The sequence below is a fragment of the Chrysochloris asiatica genome, unplaced genomic scaffold (genome assembly GCF_000296735.1).
Source record: "Chrysochloris asiatica unplaced genomic scaffold, ChrAsi1.0 scaffold00078, whole genome shotgun sequence".
Taxonomy (NCBI): Eukaryota; Metazoa; Chordata; class Mammalia; order Afrosoricida; family Chrysochloridae; genus Chrysochloris; species Chrysochloris asiatica.
Window position 1 is genome coordinate 9801966 of NW_006408596.1, and position 23048 is coordinate 9825013.

The following is a 23048-nucleotide window of genomic DNA, read 5'->3' on the forward strand; positions in this document are numbered from 1 at the left end:
ATCACACATCACACTAGCCCAGCCATTTGAACCTCCTTTCTGTTTCTTGATCAGACCTTGTTCCCTCCCTAACCTTAGAGCTTTGCACATACTGTTTCGTCTTCCTTCTCCTTTTTCACTGTTTTCAAATTTCAGCATAGTTGTTACCAAAATCAAAACTTTTTTATTCATCATTCTTGTAGAACCAAATACTACCCCTTCCCAGCACACTTAATTAGTTAATTTTCAGTTAACTTCTGTGTTTCTTTGATTAATTGTTGACTCAGGACCATTAACTCCCATGATGGCAAAAAGTATGGTCTTTTACTTACCATTGTATCCTTGTGTCTTGTACAGTGCTTGACAGATGGTAGGAGCTCAGTAGGTGTTTGTTGATTGAATGAGTAAAAAAAATAAGTTCTGAGGTTGAGAAGCCAGAGGCATGGAAACTAGTGTTTCTCTCACCTATTACTCATTTAACAAATTGGTTGAAAAACATGAGGGAGGACAGTATGCAACACCTAGCCTTTCTGCCCTTACATTTCATTTGCTTTCCAAATAATTCACTCTCTTACCGTTCTTTTTGTTTAATGTAACTGGCCTTTTTCCTTTCTTTCTTTCTTTCTTTCTTTTAATAAAGGAAATGAATGAGGACCATAGCACACCTAAGAAAGAAAAGCAAGAACGGATATCCAAGCATAAAGAGAACTTGCAGCACACACAGGCTGAAGAGGAAGCCCACCTTCTCACTCAGCAGAGACTGTACTATGACAAAAACTGTCGTTTCTTCAAGCGGAAAATAATGATCAAGCGGCATGAGGTGGAGCAGCAGAACATTCGGGAGGTAAGTTATGTTCATAGCTTTTGTCACCAATTTATTAGACAGTAAGTTTTGTGAGGAGTCCTGGTGTGGCCCCGTGGAGTAAGGCGCCAGACTGCAAAGCCATTTGAACTGCAAGGTTGGTGGTTCAAGCTCACCAGCTGCTCCTCAGAAACCCTATGCAGGGTCCACTGTGGGTCAAAACTGATTCAACAGCACTTCACAACAACAACAACAACAACAACAAAAGCTTTGTGAGGATCATGACCCTGTCTGTTTTGTTCAATTCCGACACACTTAGTTTTTAACATAGTGCCTGGCACAGAGTTGTTGTTGTTAAGTGCTGTCGAGTCAGTTCCGACTCACAGCGACCCTGTACAGGGTTTCCGAGGCTGTAAATCTTTACGGGAGCAGAACGCCTCATCTTTCTCCCATGGAGTGGCTGGTAGTTTCGAACTGCCGGCCTTAAGGTTTGCAGCTCAATTCGTAACCACTATGCTACCAGAGCTCCTTACCAGACCAAAAAAGAAAAGTCAGCAAATGAATTTGCCATTGATAAGAGAAAGTACATTTGGAGAAGAGGGAATCACCTTTTCCCAAATTAATGTAATATGAGGAGGTTAAAAATGTGGAAAAATTTCATGATCTTTTAATTCCATTTTTCCATGAACTTTTTGAAACCCCCTCACAAAATTTTACTGAACATCTATTAGAAGCCAGGAGTCCTGGTGTGGGATAATGCACTGGATCATAAGGTCGACAGTTCAGATTCACCAGCTGCTTCTCAGAAATCCTATACAGGGTCACTATAAGTTGGAACCAATTCAATGAATGGCACTTAACAACAACTACAGCTACATTAAAAGCCAAATCAAAACAAGTAAAATAGTAAGGTTTTTTTTTGTTTGTTTTTTAACCTACTTGACAGGGACTTATGTATGTCTCTGTGACTCCACAGCAACCACTTAAGTAAAGATGTGATACTCTACAAATTAAATTCATTAATTCTGCCATCCAGCACTTACTGAGTGCCTCCTAAATGCCAGGAACCATGCTGGACACCAGGATTCCTGAGACACTATAGCTCCCACCTTCGGGGAGCCCTAAGTCTAGTAGAAGAAAGAGACACATACCGATTAATTACTGTAGCATATGTGCAGTGTGGCACTGTAAATTAATGCGTCAGACTGCAAAGCCATTTGAACTGCAAGGTCGGTGGTTCAAGCTCACCAGCTGCTCCTTGGAAACCCTATACCAGGTCGCTATGGGTCGGAATCGACTCAATGGCACCTAACAACAACAACATAGCAGACATACCAGACAGTCATGCCAGGGAATGGAGAGTATGTGGCTGATAAGTGTGACTAGAGTTATGAGCATGTGAAGAGGAATGTCCCAAACATGAGTAGTTGGAGCAGAACCTGGAGGGCTTTTCACTCTGAAAGCGTACATGACTGTCAGAGGTTTTTAAGTAGAAGAATAACATTAGATTTTCTTTTCATTAAAAAATTCATACATCAGTGTGAGGAGGAGACTGAGGAGTGAGGTCAGCTGTGGTGCTCTTTCAGAGGCAGTGCAGATTGAGGAGGTCAGCTGGGGATGATTCAAAAAAGAATTTACCGTAATGTTTGGCCAAATGGATGTAGGAATTTCAGAAGAGGGTGGCATCAAATATGACTTCCTAATTTGAGAGAAAGGAATACAGAATGTGTTTCAGTTGCAGATAATAAATTCAACAGGAAATCATTGTGACCTAGTAGAATCAAAGAAAGCTTCATCATTTCATTAGCACCGTGATCAAAATGTACTCAGAGTGTGCTAAAACCCAGTGTTAACTGGGATGAGGGAGGAACAAATACTTCACACACAATTAATGATACCCTGTGAAAACTGTGAAAGCAGGAAGCTGAATGAGACAGAAACCTGTCAGAGAAGGAATATTCAAATATTTTCCACTAACAAAGTCATAGAAATGTGGTAACATTGCACCTTGTCAAAGGCGGAAAACTTGCAAAACCCAGCAAAACAAGGAGTCAAGTCAATTCCAGGCTCTCAGAGATTTCACTGTACAATATTTTTGGAGAGCAGTATTCAAATAGGAAGAAGACAAGCTGAAACAAACTAAAACTTAATGAACACAGTATTATGGCCCAGGCTCAAGCTGTTAATAGATGTCATTTTATTGGAAGGGGAAGAAAGAAACTATTGAGCATTTTTGACTCAGGCATTGATGTACCTAATATTTTACTTTAGGAAGATTAGCCCAGTTTTACATAGGCTGGATTAGAGGATGTATTCTCAGTGGGGCAATATTGCCCTCAGAGGGGAGAAAATGGTTTCTTGTGGAAGAAAGAGAATCTTAGATGTTACAGTGACCTGTGGCCCTCTGAATGACCACAATACATAAACAGATATACAGTGTACCTGTGGTGTTAAAATTAAAATTTCATGAGCGGGAAAGGCAGTTGGGTAAGGGGAAAGCTCCTTACAGGGTAATACTGGAAAAAAGGTTGAGAAACACTGGATTCGAGGTAAAGGACTAGAAAATGGGGCATGGAGCAGGGTGGTAGTCATAGTTGTAAAAGAGGAGTAGATTTAGAATATATTTTGAAATATAAAATAAACCGGAGCTGGCATATAATAGGATATGAGGAGAAATCTGAGTGTAGAATAAAAATCGATTATAGAGTTTGAGACTTCGGAAATTGTAGTTCAGTAGAAACAGGAGAGCTTACAGGTTTTAGTCAAAAAATGATAAATTTAGTGGTAGATATGCTGAGTTTTCCAGAAGACAAAAAAATAAAACAAAAAAGTCTAGTAGCCAGTTGAAAATAAGGTATAGGCAAGTATTAATATTTAAAACATTTGAGAATTGTTATTGTTGTTATAATAGTTCATTTGAAGGAAGACTTACACTAAACAGACAATTAGTGTCAATCTAGAACGTTGTTGTTAAGTGACATCTGGTCATTTCCAAAGGAGCTCTGGTAGCGTAGTGTTACGAGTCGGGCTGCTAAACTCAAGGTCAGCAGTTTGAAACTACCAGCCATTCCACAGGAGAAAGATGAGGCTTTCTGCTCCAGTAAAGATTTATAGTATCGGAAACCCTATGCAGGGTCACTATGAGTCAGAACTGACTCCAGGGCATACCATCACCACCATCACCATCACCATCACCACCACCACCACCAGTCTGTTACGACTCATAGCTACCCTGTTATAGGGTTTCCAAGGAGTGGCTGGTGGGTTTGAGTCACTGACCTTGTAGTTCAAACTGACCTTGCGGTGTGGTGCTTCTCCTACAGCACCACACCAGGACTCCTCATAGAAAGTTGTGCCTGTTAAAAAAACTACAGAAACAACATTACTATTACGTTCTAACCAATTGAGGTAAGAATAATGTATTACTCTGTATGGGTTTTGTTTTTTTAAGAGCTCAGATTTCTCCTAATTTAGATTTATTCCAGAGCCAAATATAGAATTGTGTGTGTATATATGTGCATGTAAATAAAGTGTTGAGCAGTGAATATTCTTAATAATCTATCCCACCTAGAGTCTACCCTGAGGACGTCACCATTCATTTGGTATAAGAAGCTTTATAAAATTTCATGGAAAAATTGAATTAAAAGATAATAGAATTTGTTTCATGAACTTTTATAAAACCACCTATACTTCCAAATTTTTACCCATTTATTAGTCAAAAAATATTGCTACTAGGGTTCCAGTTTATATATACATGAACCCATTCCAAATAAATGTGTTTGAGCATGTTTATGCAGCCAATGGTAGTTACAGACAAGTTCTCTCTGTACTGCACTAATCTTAGTCTCATATGAGTGCCTTCAAAAATAGGGTCCAGTCAAAACAGTGGCCTCCCAGGCCATCTACTGTGCCAGTTCAATTCAAGGCAGAGAGAGATCAGCTAGCTCAGAAGCTATGGTGACTATTCTTTGATATTCCCAAGGTGTAATTTTCATAGATTTTCTCAAAGGACAATCACATGCACTTAAAGAGAGTTTTTAAGAAAATTGGAAGCTTCATTGCTGAGAAAAGGGCCAAGAAAGTTGCACTGAGGTTTTTTTGTTTTGTTTTGTTTTTAAATCATGACAATGCATCTGCTCATTGTTGGAGGTTAGGAAAGGCTGTCCTATGGGAATTTCATGGGAAGCCTTACCCCATCTACCCTCCAGTCCTGATATTGCCCCATAAGACTTCTTTTTAGTCCCTGAACTCAAAGAACACATAAAAGGAATACAATTTGAGTCCCTTGAAGGTGCCAAAACTGTTGTTTTGACGTGGTATAAATCAAAGAGTTTAGAATTCTTCGCAGAAGAGTTAGGAAAATGCGAATACCACCTCTCAGAAGTGTGTAGACCTACATGGAGGAAATATCGAGAAACAATAGGTTCACATTTTGAATTTTTTGTTGAAGAAAGTTTCTGTGATTTTGTAGCAATACATTTTGACATACCCTCCTACACACTGAGTGCGCTGGTGGGCAAAACTACATGTATCATTGCTTTTATTCCTTTTTTTTCCTCTCAAAGTTTTAATTGTTCATTTACCAAGAGACACTACTCCTTAGGTCACATAATCATATTCAGGAACATAGGTCAGTGACAGTGTTCATGGAACTCAGTCCAAAGCAAGTCTTTACTTTCCAAACTCATTTTATGTTCTGAAAGATGCCAACTCTCCTCATCTCCTCAGAATCCTTCATGGAATCATAATCTTTACAGAAATCTGCTTATGCCTTCTCTTCTGGTTAAGCTGTTGCAACTAGTGTTGTGCTGTGGGATAAAGCGCTGGACTGGGACTGCAAGGTCAGTTTGAACCACAAACTTGGTGATTCAAACTTACCATTCACTCCTTGGAAACCCTTAACAGGGTCACTGTGAATTGGAACCGATTTGATAGCACTTATGAACAATAGCATTGCAAACTTAGAACTACAACTCCCAAGGACACAATGCTCCAACAGTATAAAATCACTTAGCCAGAAAGCCATGCATCTGAGGTTTTGCAAAAACTTTGGAAGACATTATAGTTCTTCTCTCTGAACACCAGCATTCTTCCTACTGGTGGAGAAATGGACCTATATCATTACTTTTGTTTTTGTTTTTAATTGGTTCTCAGCTTACTGTGTTGAATTTGCATAAAGGTGCACATGGTGTGATTCTGCTGTGTGTTCTGTCATTTGTGCAGATGAAACCATCGTTGCCTCAAAATTCTTCCAAATACTGTATCCTAAACCAGAAAAGAATAAAGCAGGAAAATAGAAGTCATTTGTGGGAATATCTCTTAATGAAAAATTGCTGAAAATCTAAAAATCTTTTCCGCTCTGTGAAAATTATATTACTAATCTAAAATATTAGTCTTTCAACTTCCACATGCCTTGTTACCGCATATAAAATAATAAATCCTTACAGTATCACTGCCTCATAGGGTTGTAATTAGGACTGAAGAACATAAATGAAATCACATTGAAAAATTGAAAGCACATTATGCCATACTATATAGACACAGCACGAGGCTCATCTTCTCGTTGATATTTTCTCCCTGTGGTTTAAAATTTTATAGGCAATTTACCATTTTATACTCTGTAAGATAAACACTGGGCTGCTAACCGCAAGGTCAACAGTTCAAACTTGCCAACCACTCTGCAGGAGAAAGATGAGACTTTCCCTTCCTATAAAAGATTTGCTGTCTTGGAAACCACCCTATGTAGGATCGGTATGAGTCAGAATCAACCCAATGGCAGTGGGTTTGGTTTTTGGTTTGGAACTCAAATATATGAATTAAAGGTACAGGAAACAAATTAGATTTGTAATAGAAAGCCGTTTCAGTATCACAATTCTCTGTCACTCTTCTGATAGTTCTTATAGCAGTAAGATGCTATATGCCAGATATTCATTTCTGAGTTCAGAAAAATAATGACATTTCTAAATACAGAAAAATAATAATGGCATAGAGTTCTACATTTTGAAGCATGTTCTCATGTTCTTTTATTTCATCTTTTCAATAATGGAGTCCATGGTTGGTATTGTCCTCTTTTGTTTTATACCTGAAGAAACTAAAATGTATATTAAGGGTCTTGCCCAAAGACGTACTAAATCAGTGGAGGAGCTAAAATTGACACTCAAGTATTCTGACCCCCATACCCTGAGTATTTTTCAGTTGATTCTCAAATTTAATATGTATCAGAATTACCTGGTACCTTATTATGAAGACTAGTCACTTGTGACCCAGGTAATTCTTACACAGATATTATATGGACAATATCCTAGAACATTCTGTTAAGCATAAAGAGAAGCATTTGTTATCTTCTAAAACATGTGTGCTTTTTGTCTCCCTCTCTTTGTCTTCTCCCGCATGAGCTTCAGGGCTCTGGGCAACTCACACTTCACACTCAGGTTGGACTTCTCACCTTGGGGAAAGTATAAGATGTTCTGTTGTCCAACATTGAGATCCCTGCTACTCAAAGGTCAAAGATGATATAGTGGCCTAGAGACAGGCCCTTTACCTACTTAGTGGTCTCTCTTAGCTTATTCTGGGTCATTGCTCTGGGAAGAGTTCACTATCCTGTGGTGCCACCTAAGGGTCACTTGTTATTTTTAAAAGAAGAGTACTGATGGTCCAGGTAAAGAGGAAAAATAAAACAAGGGAAAGAAAAATGCTGGAAGGTGGGATGGGGTGGGAGGAAATGCTCTAAGATTATCTATTACTTCTTAACACTAACAAAAGTTGTATTTCTACTTTAGATATTTTCCCACCAGAAACTCAGCTCCATGTGGGAATAGACTTGTTGACTGGTCCACAGCAATGCCTGACACAGTGCTCCACAAGTATTTATTGAATAAATAAATGAACAGTTAGTGACCGTGCTCTGGTAGTAGTTGCTGTTCTATTTAAAATGCTTCTCTTTAAATAGATTGAGACCCAAGTATGCATGATATTCCCAACCACACCAGTTTACACATGTAATTGATATTTCTGGAGTCCTCGTGTGGTGCTGTGGTTTAATGCACTGGTCTGCAATTCAGGCTTACCAGTCGCTATACAGGGTCACTAGGAGCCGGAACCAACTCAATGGCACTTAACAACAACAATGACATTAATACTTGTGTGAAAATTAGTGACTTGCATAGTGGATGGCATCAGAGATGACACCTGTTGTTCTCATCTAAAATCTAGCACAAATACTTTGTCTTCTCCTTGACCTTCCTACCTAATATTAATGCCAGCCTTTTCAGACATTGAGTGGCTCAAACCTTTACTTTTATAGTGCTTATCACTTCCAGCCTGGGTCTTTAACATGTTATTTTGCATATAAAATGTCTTTCTTTGTATTAAGGTTCATAAAAAAAAAAAGACATAGAAATATTATATAAAATTAAATGGAATCTCAAAGGAGACTCGTCAGGTAATGACCACTGAAGTACTTATAGAGTCTGCTTCTAAGAAGAACTGCAGCAAAAGCAAAAACAACCTTAATTAAGGTGCTTTTTTATTTGTTAACTGAAGTTTATTTGAAGTAGTTTAAGCTAAAACCAGGAATTTGCTGTAGGAATATCTCATAAAACCCAGTAGCAGGAACATAGCTAGGCCTACAGAAGGGTTTAGAAACCAATCTGGAACTTAGACATTAACATATTCCCTGCACTTTTTTGGTTGTCTTCTTGCTCTGAAGCCCTGTTGTCTCTGATCCTCAGTCCTGTTAGCAGTGGATGGCCATTACATATGGAGTTCTCATATGTTCCTTAAGGCCATTCACATGTAGAAATTAGCTCTCTCTGAAACTCAAGTCCAACTTCTAGGAAAGAAAATAGATTGGTATATGTTGAGTCACGTGTGTACCTCTGATTCAATCAGCTGTGAGCCGAGCATATATTTCACTAAGTGTCTGTTACACTTCCTTATAAGAGTACTAAGGAATCCTTATGGCACAGTGATTAAGCACTTGGCTACTAGTCTAAAGGTCAGAGGTTTGAACCCACCAGCCCCTCTGCAGGAGAAAAAGGCCTAGCAATCTGTCTTCATAAAGATGCCAGCTTAGGGAATCCTGTGAGGTCGTTAGTTCTACTGTATTCTATTGGATCACTGTGAGTCAGGATTGACTCAATGGCACCCAACAACAATGTTAGTGTGTTAGCAACTTGAGAAGAGGTGTCATGACTTAATAAGCATTTAAATGTACCCAGAGCACATTATTCAGATCTTTGTATATAGTGCTATTTAGGAAAGATTCTTAAATTGATGAGTTAAAATAATACCACTCAGCTTCCCATTATTTTCTCCTAGTTTTCTTTCCTCTTGCCACTCCAATTAAAAGAAAAAAAAGTGAGGGGCGGGGGTTGCGGAGGGACAAACAGATATAAGTAGCAAGAAGAAAATGATGACGATATGCAATAGAGGTGCACTTGTTGAATGTTAAACTGATGATCTGCTCTGTAAACTTCCACTCAATTCACAATAAAAAGTTAAAAAAAACAAACAAACAGAATGATTAGATCTAGAAAGCATCAAACAGACTAATGGAAAAGATGAACGGGGAAAGATCTAGTTTGCTTTCTCCCAACATGTCCTGTACACTAAGATTTTAGAAAATAGATAATTTTCCTACTTTTGATACATGCAAAAACAGAATATTTCCCAGAAAACTCTGAGCTTCTCAGACGTTATTTTAATTCAGTGATTCTCGACCTTGGCTGCATATTAAAACCTGGAGAATTCTCAGAAATGCAGATGTCAGAGCCCCACCCCAAACCAACTCTTATAAACTCAGGTTGTAGATTTCAGGTGTCTGATGTTTAAAAAGCTTTTCCTCATGACTTTAATGGGAAAATAGAGTAAATCACTAGCTTCCCTAAAGAAACATTTGTTTCACACCTAGGCATAACACATCACCTAATAAAAGCTTATAGCAACTCTGTGAGGTATGGAAGGGTCAGGTAGAGAGAATCCCATTCCATACATGGTACAGTTGTGATTTCTATGAAGTTACCTATCTTGGACATGGCGGACCTTAGAATGGAACCTAAAGCTCTAGGGATTGCTAATTTAGTCCTATTAAATCATGCTGCCAAAAGCTAATGGGTTTAATTAAGAGACAGTTAGCATTACCACTCCTTGCCATCCTTCACTTAGTTGTACATTCCTTCCAATTTCTGTTCATTCATCTCTCTCTTTTTATCTTCGTTCCGGAATGCAGGAACTAAATAAAAAGAGGACCCAGAAGGAGATGGAGCATGCCATGCTAATCCGGCACGATGAGTCCACCCGAGAGCTAGAGTACAGGCAGCTGCACACGTTACAGAAGCTTCGCATGGATTTGATCCGTCTACAGCACCAGACTGAACTGGAAAACCAGTTGGAGTACAACAAGAGGCGAGAAAGGGAACTGCACAGAAAGCATGTCATGGAACTCCGGCAACAGCCAAAAAACTTAAAGGTAAGAGGAAATAGAGGTGTGTCCCTAATTTGAATCCAGAACACAGCTGAACTTGAGCAAGGGTTGCTAAACTTAGCTGAGGATCATTTTTTTTAATTATAAATTTTTGGATCCTATACTTACTGAATCAAAATCTCCAGATGTGAAGGACAAGAAACAATACATAACCAGTTCCTGAAGAGATTCTACTGGGAAAGTCAGTTTGGAAGCTATTGTACTAGATGGTCTCTCAGTGTTTCATTTCCTTAGACCTTCTCATGACTTTCAGTGGTTCTAATTCCAGGAAATGAGAGAGGTAGTTGGCAGGTATAACAGATAAATTTCATCTCACATGCCAGTCAGATTATTGGCAGTAGCTACCTTGAGTGCTGCTATGTTGAAAAGGACTCTGAAGCCACATTCTAGCTAAATAAGAAAGATTGTAATTGGTTATTGACATCTATTGTGGACAAAGAGTCCTAGTGTGGTGCTATAGAATAAGTGTTAGACTGCTAACCTCACTGTCAGTGGTTCTAACCCTCCAGCCACTCCTTGAAAACCCTATGCAGGGTTGATATGAGTCAGAACCAACTCAACAGCAGGTTGATGGAGTCAGGGACAAATATACCTGTGCTATTTGCTGCCCCTGCATTCAAGATGAGAAACTCCTCTGGCCCCCATTGCCTGAAGATCATTTCAGGTGACTGATAATTAACAAGCCAGATGAACTAATCCACTGTTATCTGTAGGGAGGATATTGTCAGTGTTGACACAAATATGAGGCCAGCCTCAGTTACACTGGCCACAGTCCTCTTCTAGTCAAATTCTAGTTAATTCATGATCCTTGTCATCCTGTGTCTTCAGTGTGTTCATGGAATGCACATGTGACTGAAGCAGCATGATGGAATATCTTCTGGCTTTAAATAACACACTCCACTGTATCCTTGCCAAAATGCACATCTTACATTGCTCCATGCAAGTGCAACCTCTTAATAGATTTTTTAAAATCATTTTCCTTGTCAGTGTAGACTGAAATCCACTGGAAATGGATTAGGATGTGCATATTTCCTAGCTGTCTGCCTTCATTGATAAATCAGGGAGCTGCTATACGCCAGAGCAGTGAGAGCTGCTTTATGTAATACCATCCCCTCTCCCCTTGAAACAGCAACAAACAATAACAAAGCTTTAGTAACATTCTGCAATCTGTTTAGAGCTGCCATTCCCTTGGAACAATTAATTTTTCCTTCAAAGCCATTTGTAAATTTAAAGTTATTTCTGTTCTTTTAATATATAAGACCAAAAGTGTTGGTAGAGTTAATGCCTGTATGTGTCATATGTAGTATTTTTATGATTATAGACTAACGATATGGGTCACACTGCACCAAAAACAAATGATCCAGGCCCTGTGTTGTGTTGTTAGAAGGAAGATTGTCTGTGTTCTAATGTGTCTTCATTTTCCCTTTGTCACTCTTTCTGCACAGGCCATGGAAATGCAAATTAAAAAACAGTTTCAGGACACTTGCAAAGTACAGACCAAACAGTATAAAGCACTCAAGAATCACCAGTTGGAAGTAACTCCAAAGAATGAGCACAAAACAATCTTAAAGACACTGAAAGATGAGCAGACGCGAAAACTTGCCATTTTGGCAGAGCAGTATGAACAGAGTATAAATGAAATGATGGCCTCTCAAGCGGTAAGTGGTTAGGTTCAGTGCCACGGCTTCAAGAGCTTTGGGAATCAAGGAAATTCAAGATCCAGCCATTTGTTTCCAAGATGATCCTTGCACAGATTTAGGATATTGGTGGTTTTCTGCTCAAAGAACTGAGGAAATGACGCCTACGAATAAAACCAAGCCAATGTGGATACTTGCTGGAGTATATCTTACAACATGGAACTCAAGAAATAACATGTTAAAGCAGACCTGTGGCACATAGGGATGCTGAGGGCAAAACGTGATAGATACCACATATACCGTATGTTTATTCATGAAAGATTTGCTGACTACTCCCCAACTAATGTCAGGCACAAATGAATAAGACACAGCCCCTGCATGTGTGGCGCTCCCAGTGAAGTGAGGAAGTAAGACACACAGGCACATTCATTGAATAAACTTTTATTAAGCATCTTTGTTCAGCACACAGCTGGACTCACAGATAACAGCGATGAGCTAGATAGTCAACCATCGGTTACCTTACCATCATAAGAACAGTAATAAAAGCCTACATGCTTTGAAGTGGGAGGTGCTGGGGGTTATGGTAGGACAAATAGGAAGAAACTTTGGTGTGCACCCAAAATGGAGCGCTCATAAAGGTCTTGGTGAGCCAAGAATGAGAGCTTGCCTGGTAATTCAGTAAAGGTTTCACAAAATGAGTCTTTAAGAGTTAGAATTTACCAAACAGGCACATTTGAGAAACTCATTGTAGTTGCTAATGGTGGTAGTATAGAGTGCTTCTTTAGAGGAAGTAGGTCAGAGTTCATGTCCTCAAATACCTTATTAAGGTTTCTGGGTGTTGCTCTGTAAGCAATGTAGAGCTCCTGAAGGCTGTTGTAAAAAGGAAAGTGACAGGACCAGATTCCTGTTATAGAACTAACTATTGGCAGTAATTCGTAAATTTCAGGAAGCTATTATAACAGTCAGAGTAAACAAGCGATGACTGTCTGAATAAAGAAAGAACATTCCAGTAGAAATGGTAAAGAAGGGAAGTATTTGATAAATATTTAGGAGATAAAATAGAACATAGTGGATAGTTTGAGTGTTAGTTTTGGCAATATAATGGAGCAAGTCACCATTTAGCAAGATAGGAAAAAGGAAGGAGAGGTGAGTTCAGGTTTCCAGGGACATAGTTGACTAAGTTGTGGATGTGCTGTTTGAACTACGTGAGTATAGATCAGTATAAAGATTGAAATACAAATCTTATAGTGTAAGAGGAATGTCAGAACTAAGCACAAAAAGTTAGGCTTCCTAGGTATATAGGGGCAGTTGTAGCATTAGGAAGAGATTAAAGTCTACTATGAAATATACAAGAGGCTTCAAAAATTTGGGGGAAAAATCCCATTGTCTTAATTCCATTTTTCCATAACTTTCTGAAGCCCCCTTGTATTAGAGGGGGAAGGAGACAAAGTCTGTTGAATAGCAACATGTAAAACGTATAAGGACTGAATAGGCCAAAGAAGATAAATAACCAGAGGCTCGGGAGGGAAATCAGAAGAGATCATGTCACAGAAACCAGAACAAAGTTTTCTCGATTGTTTTAAATAAGAGACCAGTTGCAGAGAGACCAGTTCAAATAATAAACTTGAAGGTGCTCGTTGGGTTTGACAGTGGATTCTGACCATTGATTATCACAATCAGTGGAGTAGGGGAACAGAAGACATTCTAGGGCATTGAAAGAGGTGAGATAGGAACCGTAAGTGAGACTGCTCTTCCCAGATACTTAACAGAGATGGAGAGGAGACAGCAAGCTGTAACTAGACAAGACTGAGTTTAAGGAGGCCTTCTGTTCTTTGGGATTGGCTTTAAACATGTTTTTAGACTGAGGGAAGGAACCAGTGCATTCATTCATTCATTCAACTGGTGTTTATTGAGTGCCTCCACTGTGCTCCAGGCATCATGTTGAATGAGACAGTCATGGATCTTGTCTTTGTGGAGTTTATAGTAGAGTGGAGGAAACAGACATTGAAAAAGTGTGCTCCACTCTGTAGCTGGGCATGGGCAGGGTGCCTACCGACTATAAATCTGGAGTGCTGCCCTGATCTAAGAGTTGGGGAATGCTCTGTGCTCATCTAGTCTGAGCTGAAGGAGTACATTCCAGGCCAAAAGAGCTGCAAATGTGAAGAATTCAAATCCATTCTGTTTGTGACGGGAGATTAGGAAGAAATGAACATGAGAAGGCTATATAGGGGCTTGCAGGCTTTGTCATAACTTTATATCTGTATCTAAAAGCAGTGGGAGATGATTGACTGAACACTGATGAGTGTTCAGCAGGGTCTTGCCATCGAGTTTGCATTTTTGCACCATCGCTCTGGTGGAGAATGACCTGGAAGTGGTTATAAAGAGATCATTTATGAAGTTGCTCCTTTTTCTTGGATATGAAGGAGTGGTGCTAGACTAGGGAGAAGGCAATCAGAATGATGAAAAAAAGAACAAGTTTGAAAACTAGACAGGAGGTAGAATTGAGACCAGATTAACTGCAGAGGGTGAGGTATTGGGAATGAGTCCCAGTTTTCTGGGTTTGAACAAAACAACACATGACCTATATGGTGAAAATGGAGGTGGGGCAGATTGGGGAAATGGGAAGGGGACGATCATGAGTTCATATTCATTGTGTTGAGCTTGAGGCCCTGGAAAAGATGTTTAATAATCAATGGGATACGCTAGTCTGGACCTCAGAAGTGAAATCTGAGATACAGATATAAATGAGGAAGTCATTTGCATACAGTTGGTAGTTGAAGCCTTTGGGATAGGTGTGATTCTAAGGAAGAGGGTCCAGGACACATCCCTGAGAAACACCTACTTTTAATGGCCTGGTAAGGTAAGGAATAGCTGGAAAAGGATCAGCCAGAGAAGGAGGAAGAAACCAAGAGGGCAGCATCTCGGAAGTCAAGAGAAGGATGTTAAAAAGTAAGGGGCTGTCTGCATGCTACTGGGAGCTCAGGTAAAATGAGGACCACTTCAGGAAGTGCTTTGGTGATTTTAATATGAACAGTCTTAAGTAAAGAGTAAGATCAGAATGAGGAGTGAAAGGTGAGTGCAGAGATAGGCTAAAGGCAAGGAGAAGGGGAAAAAGAGTTGATAGGAACATAGTGGTTGATTCATCTTCATATTCGCCACATCTGCAGCTATGCCTGGCATGTAGTATGTGCTCAATGAATGTTATATAAAATAGAAGGGAATGAGGTTAGGAATATAGGTCCATGTTTGCGCTTGAATAAAATAAGAGAAATACCCTTTCTTCTGAGACTGGGAGGAGATCATAAAACCCATGATAAAGACAACTACTCCTTAGTGACTGCTTGCCATGTCCCAGGCACTGTTTTAAATTTTGTCTAGGTGTTACTCCATTTTTATGAAACTCTTTGAAGTAGTTACTGTTTCAACTATGTTACCTTTGAGGAGACTGGGGTTTAGTGATGTAAACCTGTTTAGGCAGATGTTGGCAAACTTTTTCTGTAAAGGGTCAAAGACAGTCCTTTAGGCATTGTGGACCAGGTGGTCTCTGTCACAACTCCTCAGCTCTGCTGTTACAGTGGGGAAGCAGCCATTAGCAAGATAGAAACAAGTGAGCGTGTCTCTTTTCCAGTAACACTTTATTCATCAAACTAGGCAACAGCCAGATTTGGCCCATGGATTGTAGTTTGCCAACTCCTGGTTTAGGGAGTTACAGAGCTAATTAGTGGTAAAATTGGCCTTCCCCATTTTGGGGGGATGGGTGGGTGGCTGGCCAATCTTACCTTATACTACTTCTATCACATCCATTTCTCATGAGGTTTAAGTCACTTTAGGAAACAGATTCTCTTATAAAACTTGTTCCTGGTTTTTAGTCTGTACAACTTTTTAGTGATGAACACCCAATACTGGAATAGTGTCTGGTTTCTGGCACCAGGACTATCATAGAGTCAGAAGCTCATACAGAATAACCTAGTTGCTGACATTAATAATAGAATGCCAGACACAAAAGAAGATGGAGGTGATTCAATGTACTAAGCTTCCCATAGGAGCCTCTCACCCACTTGGCCAGGATTTATAGCAACTAAATGCCAGACAGAAAGAAAGGGACAGAGTTCCCATTCCCTATATTGGTAAGGAATCTCCCCATCAGGAAAAGATCCAAAACAGCCCTGACTGGAGTGCCTGTCAACCTCTTGGCATTTTATCCCTGAGGCTGTTCTGAGTCTGCTGCAGACTGGCTGCACTTTGCATCCAGTGTCTCTCCTCCCTTTGTTCTTCACTGGGAAAATGAGAAGAGAGCTATTGTTTTTGGTGGGTGTTAATAAAAACTGGTGAGGATTAATTATTAGAAAGTACCTTGGAGATGTGATTGCATAATTTATTCTGTGCTCATTTATCTCTTAAGTCTTATTTCTCCAAAAGTGCTAAAGAAGACACTAGGCAAGTAACTTTATAAAACAAGTCTAATAACATTTCAAGTGAGATACTGATATTGTCACAAATTGTACAAAGTAGGGAATGTAGCATAAAGTAGAGAATAAGTATCATGGCAAAGTGGTCCATATGGAAATATTCAGAGTAGACCAAGCTATCTAAATTAAGGGCTCTAATCTTGTTCTGAGCTGAAGCTGCTAAATCTAGAGAAACCGGAGCTTGAGAGAACGGCAGGGTCTTCATCCCTAAGCATCATCCTGCTAATGACCAAAAACTTTTCCTGGCCCATTGCCCTGGAAACAGTTAAAACTGCTCATTGAGAAGAAGGCTTTTTCTGCTGGCTAGCTTGGCTTGTTCCTCACGCAGATTTGTGCATAAATATAAAGTGTGATGTCCGCGGACAACAAGGTAACTACCAGGCTGCCTTGTAATCTGGAGCTCTCTTCTTTCAACCAGAATGATCAAAGCCACCCTCTGTGGGGAAGAGATATTGAGCCCCCTGCATCTCAGCTCACAGTGTGGTTGGCCGGTTGGATAACTCGGGTGGCAAATAGAGACCAAGGTGACTTGCTGGGAGCATAACAGTCCTGTCCATAGTATATTATGTGAGTTTTGTGAAGATTGGGTTCACCTTTTAGCATTAAGGATATCTAAATATGTATTGATTTTGGAATTAAAGGTATCTAAGTATGGAAATGGTGTAGTCAAAACCAGATGTTATTGTTGTTGTTAAGTGCTGTCGAGTAGGTTTCCAAGGAGCAGCTGGTGAGCTTGGACCACCTACCTTGCAGTTCAAACCAACTTTACAGTCCAGCACATTATTGATCACTTAGTAGGAATTAACAACAATCATAGAAAGTAGGAACTACTATTGTTATTTTTTTCAGGTGAGAAGTATGTGACTTGGAGAGGTTAAACAGCTTGCCACGGTGATAGATCTAAGTGAACAGTGGAGCTTGAATTCAAACTCAGGTGTCCACCTCCAAAGTTAACCTCCAGAGCTATGGGCTCAGTCACTGCATAGTGTGTAGCCTTCCTGGTTCCTGCTGCTGTGGTTTCAGGCTATATTGAAAAGAATGTTGTTTAGAACTTTGTATCCACTGGGCAGACTTACTGTATTTTTGGTTGCTTTGCTCTGAACACACCTAGGGTGTCTGTTTTCTCAGGCGACGTATTTCAGTCCCAACAAAGAAATCTCTTCCAGTAGTCCCAAAGTACTGTAAGCGAGAGGAGAATGACAGTGTGTGTCTTATGTGCCCTGCAGTTACGGCTAGATGAGGCTCAAGAAGCAGAATGCCAGGCCTTGAGGCTACAGCTCCAGCAGGAAATGGAGCTGCTCAATGCCTACCAGAGCAAAATCAAGATGCAAACCGAGGCACAACACGAACGCGAGCTCCAGAAGCTAGAGCAGAGGGTATCTCTGCGCAGAGCACATCTTGAGCAGAAGGTATGAGTGTCACTGTGGGTCGTGTGCAGCTGAGTGTTAGAGTGGGGACACAGCCTCGGACACTGCCACAGGGGAACCCTGCCCCTATCCTGGTGGGGGCTGAAAGTAGACATGTGACATATATCATCTGCTTTTATCCTCCCCATGTCACTGTGGGGCAGGCATCACCCCCACCTTCTACAGGCCAGGATACTGAGCCTCAGAATGCTGACGGTTCGCACACAGTCTGTCTGGTTCCACAGCCTACACTGCTTCGAAACCCTCAGCCTTCACAGCCAAAAGAATGGCAGTGGCTAGCTGGCCAGTTGATAGGGTACAAAGGGGACAGTAAGCTGATGGCATCAGGCTAAAAGCTCCTGTTATGTTCCTGGCTTTTAAATGGCATGAGGAAGTCAAATTCAGATCTGTCTTTTATTTCCGGCAATTTCTAAACCAAGGGGTATCACCAGAAGGGCTCTTTAAGAAAATTAAAATGAAGAGAGGCTGATATGGCCATGCATAATAAATGTTATCTGAAGTGAAATATTCATTGCTTTAGATATTGCTGGGGAATAAGAAGTAGAAAAGATTTCATAAAGCATCTCAGAGCTGTTAAGCATTTATTTGCTTAACCAGATATTTGCACGTCCTTCCGGTAGTTCCCTGAGACCAACGTAACAGAATATGTTCCCAGATCCTGCTCTAGAACTAAATTGCTAATGACCCAGGGGGCATTCAGCTCTATGGGGAGGCTGCACAATCTAATTGTGCTTGAGTGTCTTGTAGCTTCTCCTGAGCCACCTCCTGCTGAAACAGGACACTGACCTAGATCAGCTCAGCTGCTTGCTTGCTGGAATGGTTTTGCTAGCCCCACGTGGGCTCCAAACATTTTTATTGTTGGGAGCTAACTTTTAAGTGTATAAGATTAAATACGAGTGGTTTATCACAGTACTTTCCCAGCCCGCTGAGTCTAGTTTACTGTTGGTTCCTCTGTGTTGGTGTGTCCTGCTATGCATGTGTGTATACAAGTGCATGTGGGTACTTACTGGGAGACAGTTTTTACTAAGGACTGCTCATTGTGCTTGTTTCAGATTGAAGAAGAGCTGGCTGCCCTTCAGAAGGAACGCAGCGAGAGAATAAAGTACCTATTGGAAAGGCAAGAGCGAGAGATTGAAACTTTTGACATGGAGAGCCTCAGAATGGGATTTGGGAATTTGGTTACATTAGATTTTCCTAAGGAGGACTATAGATGAGATTAAATTTTTTGCCATTTACAAAAAAAGAAAAACGAAAAAAATTCCGACCCTGCAAAACCACATTCCCCATTTTAACGGGCGTGCTCTCGTTCTCGCTCTCTCTCTCTCTTCCTCTTACTGACATCGTGTCGGACTAGTGCCTGTTTATTCTTACTCCATCAGGGGCCCCTTCCTCCCCCCGTGTCAACTTTCAGTGCTGGCCGGAACCGGCCATCTCTTCTACTCATAGTACACGTCACAGTATTGATGTGATTCAAAAGGTTTCAGTGAAAGCTTTGGAGACAGTTTTAACAAAACCAATAAACCAACAACAACAAAAAAAGTGGATGTATATTGCTTTAAGCAATCATTCATTACCACCAATCTGTGAAAGTAACGCAAAAAATAATAATAATAATAAATAATAATAATAATAATCAATGCCAAGGGGGAGAGAGACACAATATCCGCAGCCTTACACCTTAACTAGCTGCTGCATTATTTTATTTTATTTTTTTGGTATTTATTCATCAGGAATTAAAAAAAAAAAAACAAAGTTTTATTAAAGATTGAAAATTTGATACATTTTACAGAAACTAATTGTGATGTACATATCAGTGGTGACATATTATTACTTTTTTGGGGCTGGGGGGGTGGGTGGGGTGAAGAGATCTTGTGATTTTTAAGAACCTGCTGGCAAGAGTTTAACTTGTCTTCAGCATATTCTGATTGTATCATAATCATTTTCTGCTGTTGCAGAGGATGTGAATACACTTAAGGAGCTCACAAAATCCCAGTAGCACAAATTGGGCTTTGGCAAATCGTGTATTTTGTGTATAGAAGGAATTTAAGGAGAGGTATTACTTATTTTCATATTGTATTTTAACTGTTTCTCTGATCAAATTTTTTTACTTCCTCCTCCTATTCCTCCCCCCCTCCCTCCTTTTCCAATTCAGTATTTGGAGTTCAACACTGTCTCTCAATCAGATCATCTTGATCTTTTTCTTTACTTCCCTTCCCCTCCCTGAGTCCCATCTCTTGGTCATAAATATTGCATTATTCACACTTTCAAACTGTGTATTTTCTTACAATAAAAAATGATGAAAAAAAAAAGGCTTTCCTTCTTTTGCATGCACTTTAAAACAACAACAGACATTTTTCAGGTTCCAAGGAAGAGCATGATAACTGTCAGAGCTTTTAATTATATTTGTAAATAAAAGTGTTCATCACATCGCCTTGCTGTGTTATTGTAGCAGGAAGTTTCCCTTCTAGGCTCACCAGTTCACTGTGCAGAGGGAGAGCTGCCCTCCGGAAACCATTTGCCCTGTCCTGGGTTGCTCCAAGAAGAGCCCTTCAAGGTTCCAGGTAAAGCTCTTATCCGAGTTCCTCTACGGGGCTGGCGATAGGGTGGCACTGTGGGGAATGGTCAGCTGCACCTTTCTGCTACTAAGAATAGAAAACGGCACATGCACCAGTGCACATGCACCAGCTGTGCCGAGGAACATGGATTGCTAAGAGGTTGGGCAGCCTTAAGGAAAAGCAGGCTAGAGAGAAGGCATTATAATCAAATATGCTAAATGATCCCATTATAATAGCAGAGCCCTCTTCCCTCATAGTCTGCTTTTAGTAGAATAATTGTATGTTTATAACAGTGAGGCAGTAAAAAGTGTAGTTTGTAGAATGTGGTTTGGGGCATAAGGACATGTAATGAGAACATTACATTCTTCATATTCTCATTCTGAGCATTGAAAATGACTCTTTAGAATGTGACCTGAAGAGCATTCTTGTCTCCTACAGGATGTGAAGTCATCCCAGACAAATGTGAACATGTTCACTGTGATGGACTAAAGGAGAAAGGTCTACTCAAAGGATGACAAAATAACAACAAGAGTTAATCCCAAATTTAATAATCACCCAATTCATTGAAGTTATATTGGAGATATTTGAAAATAATATTGGAAAGGACTAGTAAGAATACTCATGTTTATATCGTCTTTGAAAAGCAATGCTTAGCATTGATGAGGCACTGCCCTAAGCATTTTACAGATGAAGTAAGCTCTCACCAGTGGGATCTGAATCAAGACCTGTGTTATTCCAGAACCCACACGCCTAACCACTGGGCACACTGCCACCCACAAGGACGTTAACTCATAAATAAGGCAGAAAGATGTCCTTGAGTTTATTCCATCCATTTCTCTCTGTAGTGAGAAATGCCTAGCTTGGGGAAAGATCTCAGGCCTGTGAAACAGGTGCTGATCTTTATAAAAGTTCCTTCTCCTCAAGTTTGGACATATCCTAAGGCAGTGGACCCAGAAAGAAAGAACATGGTCCCTGCTCCTAGCCCCTGATATAGATGGAACATTCCTTCTAGTACCTGCCTGAGGATGCCATAAGAATAGACACATGTGGGTGGCAGCAAGAGAATGGGTCTTGAGAGAAGTGCCGAAGCAGCAGTAAAGAGCCTGTGTCTTTTCAGCATCTGCTAAACTTTCTGAGTTGAAAAGTTATGACTGTTTGTTGTACGAGCTGCTTACCTTTGACCTGGAATTATTAATGAATATTTATTGAGTATTCATTATTTGCCAGTCCCTTTGCTTATATATTGAACTGTGTCCCCCCAAAATATGTGTTGTGTGTCTTAACCCTCTATACCTGTGGATTCACTTCTATTTGAGGCCAGAGCTTTTTTTGTATATTAATGACAAATGTTAAGTGCTGTGGAGTCAGTTCTGACATGAACTCATACTGACCCTGTATAGAGTTTCTGAGGAACAGTTGGTGGGTTTGAACCCTTGACCTTCTGGTTTGCTTATCCTATAACGCCACACCAGATATCAGTATGTTGTTGTTATTAAGTGCCTTTGAGTCAGTTCTGACTCATAGCGACCCTGTATAGGGTTTCTGAGAAGCAGTTCATGAACTTGAATCACAAACCTTGAGGTTCAAACCTTCTTTGCAGTGTAGTGTATTAGCCCACAATGAACACCAGGACTCCAGATATTAGTGTAAGGTGTGCCTTAAAAATTAGGCACAAAACAAGCACATGTAAATGGGGAAAAGGCAGATGCCACATGGAGATCCCCAAGGAATGTGAGAAAAATGTTGCAGAAGCTGAGAGAAGGATTTACCCTAGAGCCCAGACCTTGAATTCAGACTTCTTGCCCCTACCAACTGCTCTGTATGAGAAACATGAGGATTTTTGCTCCTTTACAGATTTACAGCTTCAGAAACCCTATACAGTGTTGCTATGAGCCAGAACTGACTCCATGGCACAAAACCACCAGCAGCAGCAGCCTATAAACCGAGCAAATAAATGTTGGTTAAAACCACCCACTTTGGGTTTCTGTTATGGCAGTACTAAAAAACTTAAGACAACAACTGGTGCTAGAAAGAATGGTGATTTTGGAGCTGGGTAATGTGCAGAGGCTGGAGGAATTTTGTTGTAATTTGTAGTAAGGTCCTAGTTTGCCCTGAAGAGATCATAGGTAGAATTATAATGATTCTGATGAGGGCTCAGAAAGAACTGTGAGCGGTGATGAAAGCTGCTATCAGCATGAACAGAATGTTGCTAGAAATGTTAAAGGTGTTTCTGCTGAGGCTTGAAAAGAAAACAAACATGATTGGATACTGGAAGGAAAGTGATGCTTCCTAGCCGATGACAATGACTTGTTTGAATTATGTTCACATGTTTCATGGAAGGTAGAACTTGTAAGTGATGAACTTGGGTATTTGGCAGAAGAAATTTCTTAAACAAGATCTAAAAGTCTGTGTAGTGTCTCCTTGCCACTTTTAGTAAAATGCAGGAGGAAAGAGAGTTAAAGATAAACTGTGCAAAATGAAAAAAGAACTTAAAAGATATGGAAAATTCCTAATGAGATATATCAAAGGAAATCATTAAACTATCATTAATATCACATGCAAGTAACATTTTGCTTAAAATAATTCAAAAATGGTTGCATCAGCACATCAACAGGGAACTGCCAGAAATTCAAACCAGAATCAGAAGAGGACATGGAACCAGGAATATCATTGCTGATGTCAAAATGATCTTGGT

General features: G+C 40.1%; 1 protein-coding gene across 2 annotated transcripts in view; it reads left to right on the forward strand.

Moving 5' to 3' along the window:
* Positions 1-20225, forward strand: part of TAOK3 (TAO kinase 3) — a 138169-nt gene extending 117944 nt beyond the window's left edge. Inside the window, exons 16-20 of one of the 2 annotated variants that reach the window (XM_006865458.1) lie at positions 620-823; positions 10011-10250; positions 11711-11923; positions 17598-17780; positions 18851-20225. In XM_006865458.1, the coding sequence (XP_006865520.1) occupies positions 620-823; positions 10011-10250; positions 11711-11923; positions 17598-17780; positions 18851-19012 (1002 nt within the window). In that variant the 3' untranslated portion in view covers positions 19013-20225. The remainder of the gene's footprint in view (positions 1-619; positions 824-10010; positions 10251-11710; positions 11924-17597; positions 17781-18850) is intronic. The other variant, XM_006865459.1, reaches the window with a different exon arrangement.
* Positions 20226-23048: the final 2823 nt, after the last annotated feature.